This window comes from Onychostoma macrolepis, chromosome 18 (assembly GCF_012432095.1).
Source record: "Onychostoma macrolepis isolate SWU-2019 chromosome 18, ASM1243209v1, whole genome shotgun sequence".
Lineage (NCBI taxonomy): Eukaryota > Metazoa > Chordata > Actinopteri > Cypriniformes > Cyprinidae > Onychostoma > Onychostoma macrolepis.
In genome coordinates this window covers 10612580-10634764 of record NC_081172.1, presented here as the reverse complement: position 1 = coordinate 10634764, position 22185 = coordinate 10612580, and the positions used below count along the sequence as shown (strand labels likewise).

The following is a 22185-nucleotide window of genomic DNA, read 5'->3' as shown; positions in this document are numbered from 1 at the left end:
CTCCTCCTACTGAAGAAGTTACCAACTGTAGTGAGGACATTTTGAGCTATTTCAATAAATGTATGTAAAATTTAAATATGTAAAATACTAGGTTGAGTGAACGGTTGGCTTTTGTGTCAGCTGCTCCATATCTCTATTTGTGGAGTCTGTGTTTGTTCCTGTGTGAGGCCTGCGTTTGTGACTCACCAAAGCCTTGACTCCCATCACACTGCACTTATCTCTTATAGGAAGTACAGAAGTTGTGTCCAGTGTCACAGCTCGGTGAGCGCCAAACTCCCCCTAGTGGTACTAGACATAGTAGTCCATTTTTGAATTGATGCTCAATAATGCTAAAGACTGAAATAGATATGGTTTTCTGTGGTGTTCAGAGTGGTTTTAACACATTACTGTGTGGTTGCTACAGTAGGTTGTTGCATACTGGCCCAACCAAGTCAAAAGAGCCTCAAAGTAACTATGGCATTCTGGCTCCTAGAAAAGGTCCCTTTGTGGGATTTTTTTTTTTTTCTTTCTTTTACCATTATTATTACTTTTTTCTTCATTTAACCATGTATCAGTCTAATATATATAATATTAAAGTATCTGATGTTATTGGATTTTATTTATTTATTTTTTACATTTAGATTTAATTTTGGCATTACCTAATTCCACATGATCAATTCACCCCTTTTTATTTTTTTATTTAATGTATATTTACAATTCGCACGGAATTCACACAAATGACTTATTATTTTAAATTCATTTTCATTTTTTTATTCACCAGCATCAGTAATAATATTGTAATATGTTATGTCAGAGGTGATGCCTGATTTCACCTCTAACATTGAAAATGATTGGTTTTGGTGTTTTAGTATTATTGTTTTATTTAGACAAAATTGTATAGACTTTTAACAGCGTCCATTTATCAGTTATCGGCCATAACTTGAAAATAATTATCAGCTTATTGGCTTATCAGCTTGAACTGTAATATTGGTGCTTCCCTACTTAAATATAAACAATAGCAGTCACCTTAGCAAACACCACTAAAAAACAAACTAACACTCCTGCTCTACCTGCTTTTAATTATTGTTCTGATGTATTTAAAATCTTTCTTGCTCTGTGTGTAAACAGATGATCTTATGTTAAGCGGCGGTGCTGATGACTTCAAGGTCCTGGCCCTCAGGGACTTGTCAGATGACACCGTGTGGGGTCCGTTTTCTGGCAGCATCCAATCAGAGGAGACCACAGATGGACCTGCCAATGAGGTAAGAGGGATATGTAGGGGTCAGCGATCTATTTGTATATTTGGTTAAGATTCCTATCTCAGCTCTGTTGTGTCATAGCATTAGTTATAATATCCCTGGTAAAAAATATAATTGGTAATATCAGTGGACACGTTACCATATACCATAGACTTGAATTGTATTAGAGTATCAGTCATATTTTGGAAGTGTATCTGATCATGTGATGTCAGCTCTGGGAGAGGTTTCCTGGCTCAGACCATGTCCTCAAACGTTTCGGAGATAACACAGGCCCGTACACACTCTTACACACAGGCGAAGTTCCTCGCTTGGCTGATTTCCATAGAAGATGGATGCATACAAAAATTGCATATGAAGTCGTTTTCCAAACTGGTTTGATTCAAGTGTGTTTAGGCAACGAAATACAAGCATCGTGTGTAGTGTTAAGTAAAACCGGAATGAATTTATCATTCACCTCCTTGGCTAACCTATTAAATTGAGGATGAATGGGCAGACGTCTGCGTTGCACTGATTCAAAGTGAGGAGTATTCCATGGGAGTATGGGTGTATGCAAATGGCAATGCATGTCTTGAGCGAGTGTCATCTTTTTTCCCCCTGAACTGCGCTCGGCCGTTCCTGCACGAGATTGGCTAGACCCCCCCCACACCCCCCAGACGGACGCTTCTCTTTTATCTCAGCGTGGCGCCATCCTCTTGGACAACAAACCCCAGTGATTGATTTCTACTTGATAGGCTCTCATTTCTAAGATTTCATTTATTATGAGAATTTCTAAGGCCGTGCACCCAGCGCTCCCTCCCCTCCCTGCACCTTTCCTTCACCTCCTCCTAATCTCTCTCCCTTCCTCTTTCTCTCTCTTTTTTTTTTTTTAAATCTCGTTATCGAGGCAGGGCTTTGTTGATGATTTTCAGCTCAGAACTTTCACATTCGCATTCTATCGCATTTGCTCTCGCTCCGCTATCTCTTCGTTGAAGGAGTGTGTATCTGGCAGAGATAGTGTGTCGAATCTCACATTCCTACGGCATCTCTCGCCGTCCCTCCACATCCTCCTGAGTCTGGAGCTGCTGGGGTCACTGGGCGTCAGGGTCCGTCCTGTCACGGCTGTGCTTGTGTATTTCTCTGTCTCTCTGTTATAGAGTTTCATCTGAGACATAACGTGTTGGGTTAAAGCAAAGTGGGCTATTTGTAAACACTGAAGTCAAGTATGACATTGTATTTTTTGTATCATAGTTTTCTATTATATTGTATTTTTGTATTGTAGTTTGTAATGTTCAAGATGTTAAGAGAGAAGCTGAATGCGTCATCCATGAAAAACAGATCCTTTTGTATTGATTATCACTTTCAGCTGGCTGTTTTATGTAAATCTTATTATTTGCATCTTTATTGAAACCACCATAACATATTTTATCTATTTGAATGTGTTTTTGATTACTCAAAGACTGAAAAAGATTACATAAACTGTCATTTCGTTGTTTCCAGGAAGTTTTTTTTTTTTTTTTTTTTTTCCTTTTCTATTTTGGTTAAATGATTCTGAACAGATCCATTATCACTGTCACAAAGGTTTTAGCTCCAAAATCTGATTGGATGAGCCACGTTTGAAGCTGTTGTGAAATAACTGTTATGAACACACCTGTTGTTTTTTTTACTTTTTTTTTTTTTTTTTTTTTTTTATAGACTTCTAAAAAAAACAGTTAATGAACTACAGTGTGCCCAAAGCTTATTTGGACAAATAACACACATTTAAAAATATATGAAAGTCTTTGGATTATAGAACAAACCAGGAGACTGTGTGAATTTGAGGGAAACTTATGTACACTTACATCCAGTTCTAACATCCATTATAATCTCAAACCAGTTTGAAGTAATTGCAAGAATTATTAGGAAAAGTGAATTTAGCTCTAGCTGTTTGCTATGGATATTTGTAAGTGTGACTGAACTGTCCAAAAGTATTCACACATTTTTACTAAATATAATTAGGTTTATGATTATTATATTATGTAATTTTGTAATATTATGCTTATGATATTGTGTTAAAATATTGTATACCTTCAAGTAATATTACCTTCAAAGTAACAGTAATATTATGCAAATATTACTCCAGTCTTCAGAAATCATTCTAATATGCAGATAGGGTGCTCAAGAAACATTTCTTAGCATTATTAATACTGAGAACAGTTGAGCTTCTTAATAGTTTTTTTCAGGATTATTTGATAGAAAATTCAAAAGAACAGCATTTATTTGCATTAAATGAACAGCATATATTAAACGTTTTTACTGTTTCCTTCAAATTAATTGCATTCCTGTTGAATAAAAGTAATATTTATTTCTTGAAAAAAAAATCTTTTGAACGTAGAATATTATATTTAATATATTTTGCATGTTTCTATCCTTATTCATATGTATTCATTGTACTGTAAACATGTAAGGACTTGCCATTGATGCCATGATTAGCCTAGTTTTGATGTTTACACGAGCAGAAATGTCAGTCAGACTTTTGGTGTTCAAAAAAACATTCGCTAGTTGCGAGTGCAGAACGACTCCCACTTCCACGTCGCCATTGTTCTTTCCACTTCGCATCTCCTGTTATTTCGTGGAACATCGCCTGAAGGCACGATGGTAGCGGGTGGGGAGTTCAAAGCGTTATCATGCACCGAGCGCCTTTTCATCATGTTTTAGAAACAAGCGTCCCAACTAATCCCCCAATAATCTCTCCAGGAGAACTGCTCCGATAAGCCCCGCCACCCACTGCTCTCCAGCCCACTTTTTTAGGGGAGCCCCGCTCCCCCCTCTCTGCCACCCCACAAAGGACACGTGAAGGTGAGCGCTCTTCATCTTCTCTCTCTTTTCCTCTCTCACCCAACCTTCTTTTTCGCACCACCAGGGTTTGTTTACCCTCATCCCAATCTCTGGTTTATCTACATCTGTCAGTAGAGTGATCTCAGAGAGTCACCCCTCGCTACACATGCTTTTCCCTGAAAGGAATGCATGAATACCCTTAATTATTGCCCCTCTCAATTATCTACATAATGATAAAAGGGGAAGCAAGTCAGGCTTCAAATGGGAGTCCAATTGAGAGCATCACACGTTGGCACCTGTGGACCTCTTGGAGGACTTTTCCCTTCTCTTCGCCCTTAGAAGTTCAGAAATGTAGAGGACTAGGTTGGAACATCAGAAGGCGATGTTCAATGTAGAGAGATTGATCAAAAAATGTACAGAAAATGAGATTTTAACAAAACATGGATGAAGTGTAAAGAGACACGGGGGGCAAGTAATTTAAGTATTTTTTGTCTTTTTCGTTAAAAATATCTTAATATTCATTATTTGATTAATAGTTATTTCATTAATTATTAAAAATTAATCCAAGAAATTTTTTTTAGAATTAAAATTTAAATAAATGTAATTTTTTATTACCTTAATGGCAAATAGGCAAATACCTCCCTTTCTTTTGTATACAGTATTTACAATATATACAGTATATTCTATTGAAACAACAAATCTTACACAATTTTTCTTTTTTGAAAAGTCTTTTATGCAGATTGAATTTATTTGATCAAAAATACAGTAAAAACTGTAATACTGTAAAATATTATTACATTTTAAAATAACAGTTTTCTTATTTAATATATTTAAAAAGTTAATTTCTTCCTGTGATGGTAAAGCTGAATTTTAGTAGCCGTTACTTCAGTCTTCAGTGTCACCTGATCCTTCAGAAATCATTCTAGTGAGATTTAGTGCTCAAGCATAATTTCTTATTATTATCAATGTTGAAAACAGTTGTGCTGCTTAATAGTTTTGTGGTTAATATTTAATATTTTTTCAGGATGTTTTGTTAAATAGAAAGTTCAAAATAACTGCATTTATTTGAATAGAAATCTTCAAGTTTTGAATGTAATTTTTGATCAATTTAAAGCATCCTTGCTTTTTTGGGGAAGCAGCAACACACCTCACTTGAGATATGTGTAAAGACGTTCAGTTAACGTTTGATCGTCATGTACTTAGATTTGCATGCTTTACGGTGGAGAAAACGACAGAGAGAGATATGATGGGTGGGGAGTGGAGAGAGGAAACCTTCCTCTATCTCCAAACCCGATCGCTGGCGGATCAGGAGCCCGCTTTCCAAGAGTGCCTCATTTTCAAATCTCTTATCACACCTTTTTAAGTATCACAGTTTCCCATTTTTACATGTCATTTGCATGCTGCTCATAACACCTGGATGCTGTTTTCTTTGGAGGGATGTGTATGTGGAGATGTGCTGCTATTTGCTTTGGGTTCATACATGTGCGTAAGTGCATTCGTTTGGATGTGTGTGAACGAGGCCTGAAAAAAAGAAAAAGATGGAGAAAAGGAGAGGGGAAAAAAGGATATGTGTGTGAGAGAGGCGGATGAGAGAAGGTTTCTGATTGTTATCGCCCTTCCTTTTCTTCTCTGTATTTTTGGAGGATTCACACACTGACCTCTTTGTTTGGGACAGTATGAACCCCTTTTCTACCCCCCCCTTTTGGGAAAGAAACCATTTCCTGTGGAAAGGAGATAGAGAGAGGGGTAGACAGAGGGATAGGATTGGTAGAAGGGAGAAAGCAAGGGGGATGGAAAAGTGAGAAAGGGATGTGTGGAGAGATATGGAGAGGAATAGATAGCGAGAAGGAGATGGAGACAAAGAGTGTGGCGGAGCATGAAAAGAGGGATATGGACAGATGAGGAGAGGGATAAAGGTGGAGATAGTGGAGAAACAGGAACAGAAGAAGATAACGCTGGAGTAAAAAGCAGAAAAATGAGAAAGAAAGGGAAAGAGGACACTGTTTCTGAAGAAACATACTGTACAGTGGGCGCAGAGTTAGTTTTCGTTTTAGTCATAGTTCTTCTTATGACAAAAATATGTTAAATGAAGTCAATATTGCACTCTGATTGAAGTGTTGTATAATTTTATAACTCAATTGGCCTGCAACAATTCCAGCAGAATTCACGAAGGATCCAGTATAATGAATTCAATGTAATTTATGTCAGAATAGGGGCCAAGATTTCCTGATTATGGTCCTGTTGATTATGTGCAAAATGACAAAACCGTATCAGACTGTCTGAGACCAAATTCTTTGTCCTGTGCTAAAGACTTATTAATTTTCTGTTTTAGAGACCGTTTAGGATGTTACACTACATACAGTGCATTGTAATTGCACATTCTGACTAGCATGTAACGTAGTTCAAGTTCATTGTCTGCACAAATGTAAGTTGTAATAGTAAGTTAATATTGTGGATATCACTTATTCTCATACATGCGCTACCATTCAAAAGTTTTACTTAATACTTTTATTCCACATGGATGCATCAAACCAATGGATGCATGAATGGGGCCTAATGGATAGAGAGTCGGACTTGTTACCCGACGGTCGTGGGTTCAAGTCTCTGGTTCTCTCCACCTTCAATACCACGACTGAGGTGAGACCCTTAAGCAAGGCACCGAACCCCCAATTGCTCCCCGGGTGCCGCAGCATTGGCTGCCTACTGCTCCGGGTGTGTGATCACGGGGTGTGTGTGTTCACTGCTGTGGTGTGCACTTGGATGGGTTAAATGTATAGCACAAATTCCGAGTATGGGTCACCATACTTGGCCACACGTCACTTTACTTTCACTTTCACTTTCTTTTTTCACTTTCAAACTGATCAAAAGTGACCGTACATTAAGTTAGAGTTCAAGTTGAAATAAATGCAGTTCTTAAGAACTTTGTATTCACCAAAGTATCCTGAAACTATTTCTTACACGTTTTCAAAATTGATCATAATGAGAAATGTTACTTGAGCAGCAAATCAGCATATTAGAATGATTACTGAAGGATCATGTGACACTAAAGACTGGAGTAATGATGGCTGAAAATTCACAAAAATAAACTTTAAAATATGTTAAAGTAAAAAAAAAAAAAAAAATGGAAAAAAGAAAGAAAAATGGCAAACTTTTAAACTGTGTATGTACAACAGTATATGTTTAACAGTATATGTTTAAATGATCTAGTCAGCCTACTAGCAAAACAGTTCTGAAAATTAATCATGGTTTTACTACAAATAAAACCAAAAAAAACAATGGCTACTATTAGGGATGCTCCGATCGACCGGCCGGATATCGGTATCGGCCGATAATCACATTTTATGACTCGATCGGTACTTATACATTTGGCCGATCTCACGTACCGTACCGAAATTTGATGACGTCAATGCGTGAGGACTTACATGATGCATGGGGACATAAATGATTTGGCTCCGCAGTCATGTCATTGCCAGTTCTTTGGCCATATTAACCCACTCAATAGCATTAACACAGGCTTTACGCCTTTCAAACTTTATCTGGAATGTCACGGTTTCTGTCACTGCAACTTCCCGATCAGGCGAAAACACACAAATTAAATCGTTTAATCGTGAAAGTGATCTATAATTTTTTGCTGCTGTTGTTGTTAGAATAACTGCATAATTGCAGCTCTTAAACTTGGCACCGGCGCGTCCGGAGAGAGAGAGAAACGGCACGGTTGAATAAAGCGTGTTTGGCTTTAGATAAAAATATTAGAGGATATAGCATATGTTATGCATAAACACCATTTTAAATTAATATTAAAATGTTCACTGTATAAGGAATAATTTTTGTGATTATTTATATAACATTATTACATATGTTATATAAAGCTTGAAGCATCAGAATCGGCATCGGCATCGGCCGATCACCATGACAAGAAATCTGTACTCTGTATCGGCTGCAAAAATCCTGAACGGTGCATCCCTAGTTACTACAGTTAAACCATTGTAACCACAGATTAAACATGGTTTTGCTACATTTAACCATAGTTTAATCGTGGTATTTGTAGTAAAACTGTGGTTATACAAATGGTAATCAATACTCCAAAAAAAACATGGTTAATTTTCGTAAGGGCCGGGGCTTAGCTTTTTCAGTTAGAGCAGATAAATCCCCTGTATTTTTTTTTTTTCTTGGTTATATTTTTGTCAAATTAAAGCTGTGATTCATCTTTTCCATCTCATATTCATTATCGCAGTCAACAAACATTTTTCTTCAGTAATTCCAGTGAATTGAGACAATTAACACTGAGTGGGCGTCTGTTAACTAAGGCTATTTTATGACACACCAGAGCTTTTTTTCCACTTCTTGCAAGTGTTGCATCACAGACAGCTGCAGGATTACACATTATGAGATGCATACTGTCATATCTTGAGCAAACATCTTTTAAAAACTTGTTCCACGGTATCATAATGAGCATTGGGTTTAATGTATTTGCATACTGTTTAATGCGTTAAACATTCACATGTGAAGCATATAGAGTGTGCGTTCCAGAGACGCATAAATGTTTTCTAAGAATGTCAGAAAGACCGGCCTGTTCTTTGACTGCCGGCAGATGAGTTCAGTCAATTTGATGGGTTTTAATTGGCTCCTTAAACCTGGATGGATTTGACTCGAGGGGTCATACTGTAGGGTCACTGAGATATACGGTCATGTTTCTCTCTTTAAAGGAGACGGTGAAAGATTTTTTCCCCGCCGAAATGAGACGTGCAAAATGAGAAACGAAAATCGTCCAAGAATCATTTGCATTCAACTTTTATCAGAACGAGAGGTGGGTGTTTTTAAGAACGATAACGCTGCGAGCTGCACACACCAGGCTTGACTGTGGGAGTGTGTTTAAGGTGTTGTGGTTGTGGTATGATGGTGGTGCACAAGTGTGTGTAGAAAGGTGCATCTACCTCTTTTCCTGATGCCATGCGTGCGTAAGGAGGGAGGGAGGGAGGGAGGGAAGGGGGCTGGTTAATATCAGACCAAATAATTAGATTCGCTATCAGGGCGGCGGCAGCAGTGCGGGGATCAGGCAGATTAAAGCACGGCCGTCGTCATTAATATTCATGAGGGAGCAGGGCTCGGACGAGGGGGCTTAGACTGTTCCTCAAAGCTCCATACTCGGTGGGGCTTAAAGCGCCGCTCTCAAAGTACCCTAGTTCCTTGTGCGTCAGGGGGTGGGGGGTATATTCACCAACGCCAGGGTTATACTCTAAAACATGTGGCGCTCTTCCTTTAGGATAGTCTTCAGTGTATTTTTCACGCTGTTTTTCAGCCACCCACGCAAAGGTGGCATGATGACACATTGCCTGCATTTTCAGATTTGTTACAACAAGAATGCATCTTGTTTTCAAACTGTCAGTCATTTGGCATCTTTGACGCTTGGTTTCAACTCAAGCATGATTTACAAGTAGTGTTATATGATGTTCAGATACATTTAAGCAGGATCCAAAATTGACACTCACAAAGTGTCATATATTCTTCATTTAGCTGGTAACTTTGTCTATTAATCACATTACATGGTGTAAATTGAATTGTAAGAATGATGGTCTGACCCTCATGAATGTGGCGTGTGTAACTGAGGCTGACTATGAAAAAAAAATTCCATTGTAATTTGGATACTGTTCCAAATTATTGGATACTGAAGTTTGTTTTTTTCCCCTCCAGAACAGTTTTTTTTTTTTTTTTTTTTGCATTAAGACACTATTTATTTATTTATGTTTTTAAATACTGAAAAATGCATTGAGATTTTCCCAATTTACCTGCCTTTGGCCGGTGCACTGCAAAAATTGTTTTTAATTAGTCTGTTTTCCAGTTCAATGCCTTAAAATGCATGAAACAAGATAAATTTCTTCAAGCAACACTTGTTTTTAGACTCTTTATTTTATTTTATTTTTTTTAGAGAATGTATATTATATATGTATGGAAGACCGTTTCCGCCACTGAATAAAAAATATAAAAGGTTATTGTGACTTTTTATCTCACAATTCTGACTTTTTTTTCCCTCATAATTGCGTGATACAAACTCGCAATTCTGACTTTTTTTCTCAAAATTGCTTGATATAAATTGCGAGTTTATATTGCGACTTTTTTTCTCGCAATTCTGACTTTTTTTCTCACAATTGCAAGTTTATATCTCGCAATTCTAAGAAATAAGTCAGATTTGCGAGATATAAACTCGCAATTGCGAGAAAAAAAGTCAGAATTGAGAGTTTATATCTCACAATTCTGTGAAGAAAAAAAAGTCAGAATTCGCAATAACCTTTTTTTTTTTTTATTCAGGGGGGGGAAACAGGCTTCCATAGATATGTCTGTTTTGTCTTACTGTACTAATAGATTTTTTCAACACAGAATGCATTTGTTTTCAAAAATAAAATATATGAAGTCTTAATATTTTTATTCAATGTTGTTTAAAATGTTCAACTTCAAGGATGTTTAGAAGATTTAACTGTTGAATTAAACAAAAATACTGATGAATGGACTTTTTTGAAGTGCAAAGCTAAAAGTTAATTTTGCACCATTCATTTATGTCGTTTTCTTTGTTGTTCTTGAGTAAAAAGTGATTCATGTTGTCAAAAAATCTTGAAATGAACAGAAGCTCCCAAGAGCGTCCATGATACTGCACAAGACTGCATGGGCCTGGATTGTACACAAGGAATGTACAATTTTCCACTTGTCACCACATGGAGTTCTGAAGCAAAAACGTTTGCTTTCAAAGATAAACTTCCGATTATGAAATTTCCACTGATGTAAGGTGCCGTTGTGTAAGATGTGCAAGTCACAACAGATGTTACATTTTATAGTCTGGAATCACTTGTGCCACTTAATTCATTGTCAGATGATCATTCTTACAATTCTTTAAAAAGTTATAATTGGAAAAAACATTGTATTAATGATTTGGAAGAAAGTCCTATGCTGTGATGTGACCAAAACTTTGGGCCTCGTGAAATATTGGTCTTTTTCTGCTAGATCTTGTGGTCCTTTTTGCCCAAGTGATGTATCTAGTCACCTGGCCACTTAAAGACTTCTTTTATTTAGACATATTAAAATAAAGACCCGCTCTGATCGTCTTGATTGTTTTGAATCGGTCCTTGTTCGCTATTGATAGTGGGTCATAACCATTTACATCTTCACTTACTCTCCGTGTGCATCTGCACATGCGGATCTATCTGTGTGTCAATATGTGTGTGTGTTTAATTAGAGAGCGCGTTTGTCTGGAAGTGTTTTGTCAAAGGCGAGGGCTGACCAGGCTGCCCTCTCCTTTTGTGAAGCTTAAAGTCGAGTCGTGTTAAATGAGTCTGAAACAAATTAGCAGAAGCACGCAGCACTTATGCCACAGACGGCTCCAGCATTGGGTTTCAAATTAAAACAAAAGGAGCCCTATCTCCTTATCAGCACTAGTTCCCCATGAAATACAATACGGACTGTATCTTCAGGCAAGAACAGACAGAATTAGAAAGAAACCCTTCAGCTGTCCTCCTCTGCGGCCCATCTCTTCCCCTCATCCTCTCGACTGGTGGCTTTTTATCCTCCTTTACACAGTTGAACTAATGTCTTTTCATTTTCTCCTGTCTTTAAAGTTGATTTGGTAGCATGTCAGGGATAGAAGGACTAGTCTCCCCAAGGGCAAGTCTTTAAGTTCGTGTAGCTGAGTGAATGAACGAGTGGGAAGCTTTTCTTAAATATGAGACTGTTGTTGAACTGGCCCTGCAGAAATGCTGCCACCTAGTGGAATGGATCAGTCAATCAATTCTGTGAATTTGAACCTAAAAAAATCAATAGTTTAGTTTATATACAGACAGTTATCAGCTCCATACAATGCCTTTATTGTGGTTTGATTGGGACAGAGTTTGTCAGTTGTTCTGCTGGTTATTGTGAGTGAGAATTTCTGTTAAATCTGACGTTGAATCAGGTGTGTTTCCCATTTAAGCCTATTAACGTATGCTTCAGCTAAACAATGAAATGCTTGTGTGGAAAATTCCAGGTGTGTTTATTCGGATATTTGCCAGCTTGCCTTTGCATACTTCGGTAAGTTTACAGAAAATGGATCCGCTATACCCAAATGATAAACCCCTTTTCAACACTCAGGGTTTCTTGGCGGTTTTCTGGGGGGTTTTCCCCCATCCCCCAACTTCTACCCAGTCCTCCTATACTAGGATGTACTAGGATGTTTTTTTCCTTTTAATGTCTGTGGTTAGAAGCTAAATTATTCAAAACTATTTACTGGTCAGGAAGTCTAGTTCTGGTTATATGATATTGAAAGTTAAAAGAGACATGCTGGATGCTGAATTTTAATGGCATGATATCAGGAAGAAGGGATTAAATGTGAATGTGCTATTTGTATTTCTTTGAACATAATATAAAGCCATTTCTTAAGCTGAAAAAAAAAATGTCACCATGTCTCTCGCAGATAAACAGGTGGTTGTCTCTTGAAAAGTGCAATTCAAAAGCAGTTTTGTAGTGTATAGACAGCGGAAAATTTATGGGAACTGAGGACAGTTAGTTATGTTCAACCAATAAGGGTTTTTCAGTGGCTAAAGTCTTTAACAGACATTAGAAAGCCAGAAATGATTGTATACTATGCTGTAGAATAAGTATTGTTATTTAAAAAATAACAACAATTAAAAAAGCTAAGGTTATTCTATATATATATATATTCTTAAGCTAATATTCATTTAAACATAAAACTACTTCTAATAATAGTATAATTATTTATCTCACAGAAGCTTATTTTATGTCTGCTTTAATGGCAAATGTCAAAATAAAAAAGTTATAACAGAAAACATATTTTAGATTTTTAAATTAAAATGTGGTTTTTATTTTGAAAGATGTTTATTTACCACGTTCTGTGAATGTGAAATTGAATTTTATAACTGAACTTGCATCTTAAAAATAGCGCTCAGGCAATTTTGAAATGAACTACTTGAATATATTTGTAGAGAAATTTTTACATATAATGGATTTGACTTCAGTTAAAGATTTTAAAGCCAATCATTTTAGGAAAGAACTGCATTAAATATATTCCAGCATATTGACAGGTAATTTCATATTTACAAAGATCTTTCATATGTACAAAGGACATAAATTATCCAACTTAAACAGGAAATGATAAATCTTAACCATAAATAGCTTTCGTTTTAATATAACAGTGTCTTTTGTATAACCTCTGTGTTAAATCTGCTGGAAGTGTTGCTCTAAATCCGTCTGTGTTCTTTTAAAATTGCACGGCTGACCTTGTTTCTCTTTCCCTTTGTGTGTGTTTAGAGGCCTGTAATGTCTCTGGAGTGTGAGGAGGCAGACTGCTGGCTCAAAAAGATTCCTGTGACCTCAAGCCCCACAGAGTCAAACTGCACCATCTACAATCAGGGTACAACACCAAAACACTCCCACATGCACCTTTCACATTCACTACGGTATTAGATGGAGACTCTAACAGTGACTGTGTGTTTTACAGGAGGAGAGTTATTCTGTAAGCTGACGCAGGAGCTGTCCAGTGGAGATGCACTTCTTGCAACGCTGTCCTGCTCCGTCGCGGATCAGTCTTCGGGGACTCAGACCCAGAGCGTGCGAGTGAAGGAGGAGCCTGCGTACCCCGCTGCTCTGCACTCTGAGATCCAGCTCCTCCCTCAACAGGCTGGCATGGCTGCCATCTTAGCAACTGCTGTCGTTAATAGTGAGTCACTGCTTGCTAATAAACACAACATGTCTATACAGTTTCTTGCATTTTTATGAGTGTGTTTACATCTGTGATTAGGGATGGTGGGCCGTGTTTGTGCATATGTGCGAAAATCATGACGCATAGCATTTAATAGAGTAAAATGAATTTTTTTTGGACATTAAAAGTTCTTCCCCAAAAAGTACCATGATTATATATATCTTACATGACAATATTATTTTAACACTGTTATAATGGACATGTACCATGATCATAACATATTTATGATCCATAAACATATTTATGAACCATTTATATACCATGGTATATGAATATGGTAATCTTTCAGTGCCACAATGTACATATTTAAAATACTTTGGTATTCATAAGTTTGGGGTCAGTAAGATTATTTTCTTTTTTGTAAGAAGAAATGAATAGTTTTATTCAGCAAGGATGCATTAAATTGATCAGAAATGACAAATCTTTTGTAGCAATGTAAAAGTCTTTAATATTTTGAACTTTCTATTCATCAAATAATCACTGTCCAAAAAAATATTAAGCAGCACAACTCTTTTCAATGTTTTTTTTTTCATTATTATTAAAACAGCAGTTATTTTAAATTATAATATTTCACAATATTACAGTTTTTACTGTATTTTTAATGCATCCTTGGTGAGCATAAGAGACTTATTTTAGAAATGTTTAAAAAAAGCATGCCAACCCCAAACTTATGAACGATTGTGTGTATTAACGTTTTTAAGATTTTATTTTAAAATAAGTAAATACATTTTATACACAATCACTGACCAATATAGTTTTGTATGTTTCTTACATGTTAATTAAAAGAATCACTATACATTTGATTTGGGAACGAGACAAAATTTGAAATTGTGTAGGATACATATTTGTTTGCATTTTTTAAGTTGCTAGATGTTGCAAAAAGGATTTAGAATGAAAAAGACCTTAGTTCAGCCATCAAACAGAACAGGAAAATGTTTTTTTTTTTTTTCAAGTTTGCAATGCCTTAGTATTTTAATATGGAAAAAATGACACACCTTTCACCTTTAAGTTGCTTGTCATTCATGCCCATCGTCAGTAGGTGGCAGTGTTGTGTCAGTTCCAACAGCTGCAGAGTTAATTGGCTGGTACACCCCTCTCTGCTGCTAAACTGCATGAAGAGTGGGAGTGGACATGGACATGCCATGATGAAGACATGAATAATCACTGTAAATAAGGCTAAAGGGTAAAACATGATCAGCCCAACTTTGTGCTTCCCACTGCATTAGCTGGGCTGCAAATAGACAGATAATTGGGATGTGACGGTCGTTGTCAAATATAGTCTGTTCAACATGTGCCCTGACACCAGATCGTCCCGATTACGTGCACACACACTCTTGCGCACATCACAAACTCACTGTGCCCGTTGCCGTGGAGATGATAGAACAATTCTGATTGCTTTTTTCTGATTTATAATTGTGTGTATTGTTTGCGTGTGGTTATATATGCAGTGAGTGCATTACTAAACATTGAACATCCCACTTATGATTAAATTCCTGAAGTGTGTCAGTTAGAATAAATGGGATAAATAGCATATCAGAAAAAAAGCATTACTGTTGTCTGTTAAGTATGAGTTTTCTAACTGAAGTTTTTATTTGTCTAAATTTTATTTGTATTATCTGCACACACAAAGCACAAAAATATGCAACACCAAGAAATGAGTGGATATCCTTCTCTAAACCATCTCTCTGTGATTAACTGATTATCCTTTCAAGATATAAATAGTTTGCTAGCTTTGTTCTTACTTGTATTTTGTGTGTTTATGTGTGCAGAAGACATTTTCCCTTGCAAAGACTGTGGGATTTGGTACAGGAGTGAGAGAAATCTCCAGGCCCATCTTATGTACTACTGTGCAAGCCGACAGAAGCAGCCGACCTCGGCCTCTCCTCCACAGGACAAGCCTAAAGATTCATATCCTAACGAGAGGCTGTGTCCATTCCCACAGTGCAACAAAAGCTGCCCCAGTGCCAGCTCTCTGGAGATTCACATGAGAACGCACAGTGGTGACTTTCTTTTTTTTTCTTCTTGAAATGGGCACGCTTGCATTAGTAACCGTGTGATAGCAAATTATCCGTTATGACTGATTTGTAAGTAAGCGTGTCTTTGTCTCTTAATGTGTCTCCAGGAGAGCGTCCATTTGTGTGTTTGATTTGCCTGTCGGCTTTCACCACTAAGGCGAACTGTGAGCGGCACTTGAAGGTTCACACAGACTCGCTGAATGGTGTGTGTCACGGCTGTGGTTTCATCTCCACAACGCGAGACATCCTGTATAGCCACCTGGTTACCAGTCACATGGTTTGCCAGCCTGGCTCTCACAGTGAGGTGTACTCACCCAAACTGCCTCTGGCTGCAGGTAACAGCTCTAATATCTGAAGTCTGCAGATCACAAACAAATCCAGTGCAAACTTAGTCTCAGTGCTGCATATTGTTACCTCATACTTTTTAGTAATTCTTTAAATTTAAATTTTTTTTAAATGAAATTTCTAAAGCATGTTTAGAAAAATGTATTTAGAAAGAACTATCAAAATAAGTGAATACATTTTATTCATTCAAAGGTTTGTTCAAATCATGTCAAAAACTCAAATACATGTTTACACAGTATACTCACACATGAAATCCTGCCCTTAAAACTTTGTCAGAACTATTCATCAGATCTGCTGACCTTTTAAAAAATATTTTAGACATAAGTATTCTTAATAATACAATTTAAAGGAGTTGTCCTGTATCTGAATGTCTGCCATTTCTTTTTTTTGTGACAGGTTTGAGTCCAGGAGACTCTGGCATTGTTCTGAAATGTCAAGTGTGTGGCTACTCTGCCGACACACCTGCCCTACTTCAGCAGCATGTCCACACACACCTGGAAGTGAGGGTTCCAGCTGAGAGGAGCCCTGTGCCTCGCCAGAGCAGTCCTCCTTCCTCTGAGCTTCCAGAGCTGCAAGAGACGGAGCCTGCTGCCTGTGTGCCCCGACCAGACTCCTCCAGCCCAGGAGCCAATGGCAGCTCGGCCTCTCAAGGCTGCAGTCCCCTCAACCAACTTAATATCAAAGAGGAGCCACATTCAGACTACGAAAATGACTCAAAGGAAGAAGAACAGGCGGGCAGTCCTCAAGGAAATGCTGTGGAGGCAAGCTCATCTCATTCTGCTTCACCTAAGAGCCCCACGGTGGTGGCGGTTAAGACGGAGCCAGCCAGTCCCACTCCAGGTTCCAGTCCCGTACACCCTGGAACTGGCGGTTCAGTTCTCCCTGGAGGTGCAGTGTTCTTACCGCAGTACATGTTCAATTCTGAGGCTGCCATAATGCCACAAGCGTCTGAGATCCTAGCAAAGATGTCTGAGATGGTACACAGTAGGCTTAAACAGGGACAAGGACCAGCAGCCGGACAGCAGAGCTTCTACCCACCAGGCTCTCCTGCTAGCGTTCACAAAGGAGCCACTTGCTTTGAATGTGACATTACATTCAACAACATCAACAACTTCTACGTCCACAAGAGGCTTTACTGCTCCAGCAGGCATCAGCAAGGTGAGGCAGCGGGTCTAATGAAGGAAGGGGCGGTCACATCAGCTGCTCCTCCTGCCGCTCACGCTGCTTCACCCCAGGCCAGACCGGTCAGCCGCGCGGCTTCGGCCTCTCCTAGCTACCCTGACCCTGCCCCAGGAGGCACGGCCTCGGAGCCCAAGTTAGTGGAGGTGAAAACTGAGGATCCAGGGCTGAAAGAGGCCACTTGCTCGTCGTCCTCAGAGGGAGAGGGACCTGGGGCTGGGCAGGCCAGCGAGGGTAGCCAAAGTCCTAGTGGCTCCGCTGAAGACCAAGACGATGATCCCACTCGCACCTTCTGCCAGGCCTGCAACATTCGATTCAGCCGCCATGATAACTACATTGTCCACAAGCGATTCTACTGCGCCTCGAGACATGATCCCTCCAACCAGCGGGCCAATTCTGGTAAGGCCGCCTTCCTTCCCCAACCTATCCGCACACGCAAGCGCAAGAAGATGTATGAGATCCACATGGCTCAAACTGAGGCTTTGGCCAATGCCACTGCGTTGCCGGCAGCAACGAGTCTGGGGGTGAAACAAGAGGGCCCTTCCGTTCCTCCATTGCCCCAAGTATCCACCCCAACACGCAGCTCAAGTCCTGAAGGTGATGGACCCATCGACTTGAGTAAAAGACCCAGACTAAGAGAAAGCCAGAGAGGGGGCAGCATTCCCGCTCTGCCCCTTACTGATTACCACAAGTGCACCGCCTGCAGCATTAGCTTCAACAGCATCGAGAACTACCTAGCCCACAAGACCTACTACTGCCCTGCAACAACCCTGCAACCGCACACTATGGAACAGCTTACCCGGTTGAAGAGACCTGCTTCCACTTCCCCAAAGAACCGAGCAGTGGACGTGCACCCTGATGCCAAAGGGCTTCAGACGGGCAAAACCGCAGCGGTTCTGCATCCATCTGCCCTACCTGGCTCTGAATCCACTCCTCCACATGTGCAGGGACCAAAGACCCCCAGCACCTCCCCAGTGGTGTGTCCTTATTGCCCTCCCAACAGACCGCTGACCTGTGATCTGATGGAGCATTTTAAAACGACTCATGGTCTGGTGCTCACACTACAACAACATCCCGAGTCAACACAGTCCTCTGGAGTCAGTCCTAGTCCTAGCCTTAGCCCACGGGAAGGAGCTCCTCTCACCCCTCCTAAAAAACCAAGCCCTCGGCACCGTAAGGACAGCGTGAATGGCCGGAGCATTAAGGTGGAAGCAACATCTCCTTCCTCACCTGTGCTTAATGGAAGTCCGTTAGAACCCCAGTCTGTGGGGTCTGGTTCTCCGAAAACCGCACCCCCTGCCCTCTCCCCTACAGGAGTAACTGTGTCACCTGTGCCTGAAGCGCTAAGAGAGGTGGGGCAGCTAGGCCACACCCCATTACCCACACTCCTCCCTGAAAAGGCAGGCCTTGCTGTAAGCCACGTCCACACAACTCTGTCCACACCTAAAACACCCCTCGCCTCTCCTCTGCAGAACGGGAACACCCGCTACTGCCGGCTGTGCAACATCAAATTCAGCAGCCTCTCCACTTTCATTGCACACAAAAAATACTACTGTTCCTCTCACAGTGCCGAACATGTCAAGTGAGCCCTCTACCCAGTTAATTCTGCCATTCCTCTCATGCATAGAAGTGCCAATCACGGCACTGCCCGATCAGAGCATGATAGCGGGACTGTTACTAGCCAGATACGGATGTCTTCACGCCGACCGCGTTATCTGGTGTTGTTACTATCGTAACTTATTACACGTTATGGGTCAAGTTTGTATTACACTAAGAGATGAGACTACCTGCACAGAATGTGCCCCACTGACCTATTCCCTCATCCACGCAGATTCTTCTTTCATCTGTAAGTTTAAAAATCTGCTGATGGAAATAACATCTTGCCCTTTTGAAAAAGCTTTTAATCAGTCCTAAGTTTTGATGTTCATTTTAATCAACAATGGCATTGTATATTGATAAAAGATTGTTTGACTGAGCCATTTTTGTTTTGTTTTAAATCGCTGATTTGGGGTTAATTCTGACCCCTAGTGGAGGTCTTTATAGAACCCGGTCTGCAGATTTTTGTCAATACACTGACTCAGAAAAAAAAAAATGGAGTAAAATCTTGAGTAACCCAGTTGAAATTGGTGTCATCTAGTTACCAGTTCAAGTTGAAAGTTTTTGAATGATAAAAAATGTGAAGAAACTATTTATCATCGATCATCCTCATACATTTCATGTGAGTTAAATACTACCTATTTTCTTTTGAAAGAAAGACTTTGTTTTTGTTTTCATACTGTCAAAAGGAACCATTTCAATCTACAGTGTGGTGTTTTTCTTGGTTCTTGCATATGAAAATGTGTCATATTTGAATTTTTTGCATTGATCATTTGGACTTGAGAGGAAATTCTGTAAGTGTTGGTCTAGTAAGGGAGAAGACGGCACACACTGTACTGTCTCAGTATTTGGTCGTTGCTTCCAGACAGACATTTTCCATCAGATGGATGTGCATTACGGATCTAAGGACTGTCTTGGGGTTTTAGGGTTTGGATTTGTCTGGAACAGTGTAAGATGTTTGTTGTCTCTAGTCACCAGCTCACCTTGCCGAATGCAAAACTCACTGATTCAAATCCATAACCCTTTTGACCTGCTGAAAAAGTGCCATCTGTACTCTAGACGAACCGTCATGGACATGCAAAGAAAAGCATGTTTGTTTGGTCTTTGTTTCGTTTTCTTTTTAACCTTGAAATGAAGTATAGCATAGAATAGATTCACATCAATGTCTTGCACACTGCTGAATGATGTTGAAGGCCACTGAAAGCAAGAGAATTTGAAACTGACTCATTGCTCGTATTGCTTCTTTCTTAAACTGGCAACCCAGTGTCGCTCTTGTCCTTCTCTCGTTCGCTCTGTTTCTCTCTCCCTTTCAATTTTGCATTCTCAATGATGACTCAGTGATGTTTTATGCTCATTTACATGTGCGTGTATGTTGAAAAGAACAGCGTCATGCAATCTATCCTCCTGTGCAGGCTACCTTGGCAAAGCCTTAACAAAGACTCTTGTCAATATGTCTGAAACAACGGGTCACTTTCTTCCACAATGCTCGTCACTCTCCTCCACTAAGTGGACTTTGTGTATGTTACCAGTGGTGTTTCCCATTTCCTGTGTTACAAAAAAGCAACCTCAGTCGTCTCTGTGGTAAGAACAGAAACGAGTGCAAACGAGAACAGTTTAAATTTCTCTATGCTGTTGTGGGTTTGAAACGGTGCTGCACCCGTCGTGAACTCGCACAGAGGCGTTTACAATTCCATTGTTTTATCATTTAGCGACTGTCGCAAGTCCAAAAGACCAGTGCTGAAAACCTTTGACCTTTCCAGATCCCTTTTCTATTGCACTGTGTTGTACAAAAAATGCTGAATGTTTTAGTTTTAGAAGCTTTTTTTGTATGTATTTATGTTTTTACAGCACTTTTCCTTGTCCAAACCTATCCCCGAAGGACTTAATCGTGAATTTAGAACATTCTAAAACAAATGAAAGGTAATTATAATACTTTGTGAATAATTAAAAATGTTGATGGAAAAATAATGAATGTCAACCTTTTTCTTTGTTTTTTGTTTTTCTGTTTTTTTGTTTTGTTTTGTTTTTTTCAGCTACAAAAAGTTCCACTACACACTTGTCCAAACTATGCATGGGAAATAAAGAGTCCAGAAGGACATTCAAAGTGCAAGAGAACTTGTCGTACTCTTCTCTCTCTAAGTAGTTTGTAGACTGTGATGCAATACACATTCTGCGTTCTGGGAACTTTGCATAACATTGTTTTTTTATGAAGTGATTTATTTATTTTTCTCTTTGGCTCAACCATTTGACACAGTGTTTGTATTGGTGGCGTATTTTACTTTTATGTGTATGAGAATAATAATCAAAGGGATAGTTTGCACAAAAAATTGAGCCATTTTAATTTTTTTTAGTAAAAATATTTATTTAGAAGGATATCCAGACTGCTTTTTCTAGAGTGTTTTTTGTTTTGTTTTTTTACACTGTGAAGTTCCACAAAAGCAAATAAAAGCTCATTACAAATCTTCTGAAACCATATTTTTAATGTATAGTGCAATGTATAATTTTGAGTCATTATTAACTGACTGTCTTGCTGTTGAATTTGCTTTATTGTGCTTTTTAGAACTGGACAGTATAGAAAAATCTCCATCCACAGTCCAAAGATCAGCCCTTGAATAATTTTTTTTAAAGAATACTTGAACAGTTTTGAGGGATCTTTCTAATACAGTTTTTGTGTCTGCTAACAAGAAGCGCATATCAGTGTTGAAATAATGTTCTGTTCTACACTACAGACAGCTTATAAGCAAGTTCACATCAATATTTACGTTCACAGACTGAAGGTTGTTGGACAAGTAAATTATTACTCATTTCCCCCCACTCTTTGGCCAATATTGTGTTTCGTCAAGCCTTCTTGATTTAAAAGTACTGCTCACGCAGCCATTCCAGAGGCAGCATGCTTTTACAGCACACTCACTAAACCCGAGCTGTAATTATCTGAATAAAGCAAAGCTTTCTTGACTTAAGTATCAAGGCTATTCCGCCCCTGCTCTTTAAAAAGACTGTACCTGTGGATTATTCGTCATTGTGACTTCATGGCTCACTCTTGTAAACAAAAAAAGTATCTTGTTTTTTTGGGGGTTTTTTGTATCTCTTCCTGACATCTCATATTTATTCAAGGCTCTGTGCTTTTATTTTGTCATCAATGAGCCTAGGGAAAGATCTCTGAGGTATTTTTATGATACAAATTTATTGGTGAAACTGTGTGGAGAAAGAAAGAAAGGCATGATGTTTCACAAAATGAGCTTTAGGGAATAAACTGTTTCTTTAAGATTTGAATAATGAA

The 22185-nt window shown here is 38.9% G+C and overlaps 1 protein-coding gene across 1 annotated transcript in view; it reads left to right on the top strand.

The window, feature by feature from the left end:
* Positions 1-21330, top strand: part of zfpm1 (zinc finger protein, FOG family member 1) — a 79481-nt gene extending 58151 nt beyond the window's left edge. Inside the window, exons 4-9 of the mRNA XM_058750752.1 lie at positions 1108-1241; positions 13320-13422; positions 13510-13728; positions 15540-15770; positions 15893-16120; positions 16527-21330. Coding sequence (XP_058606735.1) covers positions 1108-1241; positions 13320-13422; positions 13510-13728; positions 15540-15770; positions 15893-16120; positions 16527-18895 — 3284 coding nt within the window. The 3' untranslated portion in view covers positions 18896-21330. The remainder of the gene's footprint in view (positions 1-1107; positions 1242-13319; positions 13423-13509; positions 13729-15539; positions 15771-15892; positions 16121-16526) is intronic.
* The last annotated feature ends 855 nt before the right edge of the window (positions 21331-22185 follow it).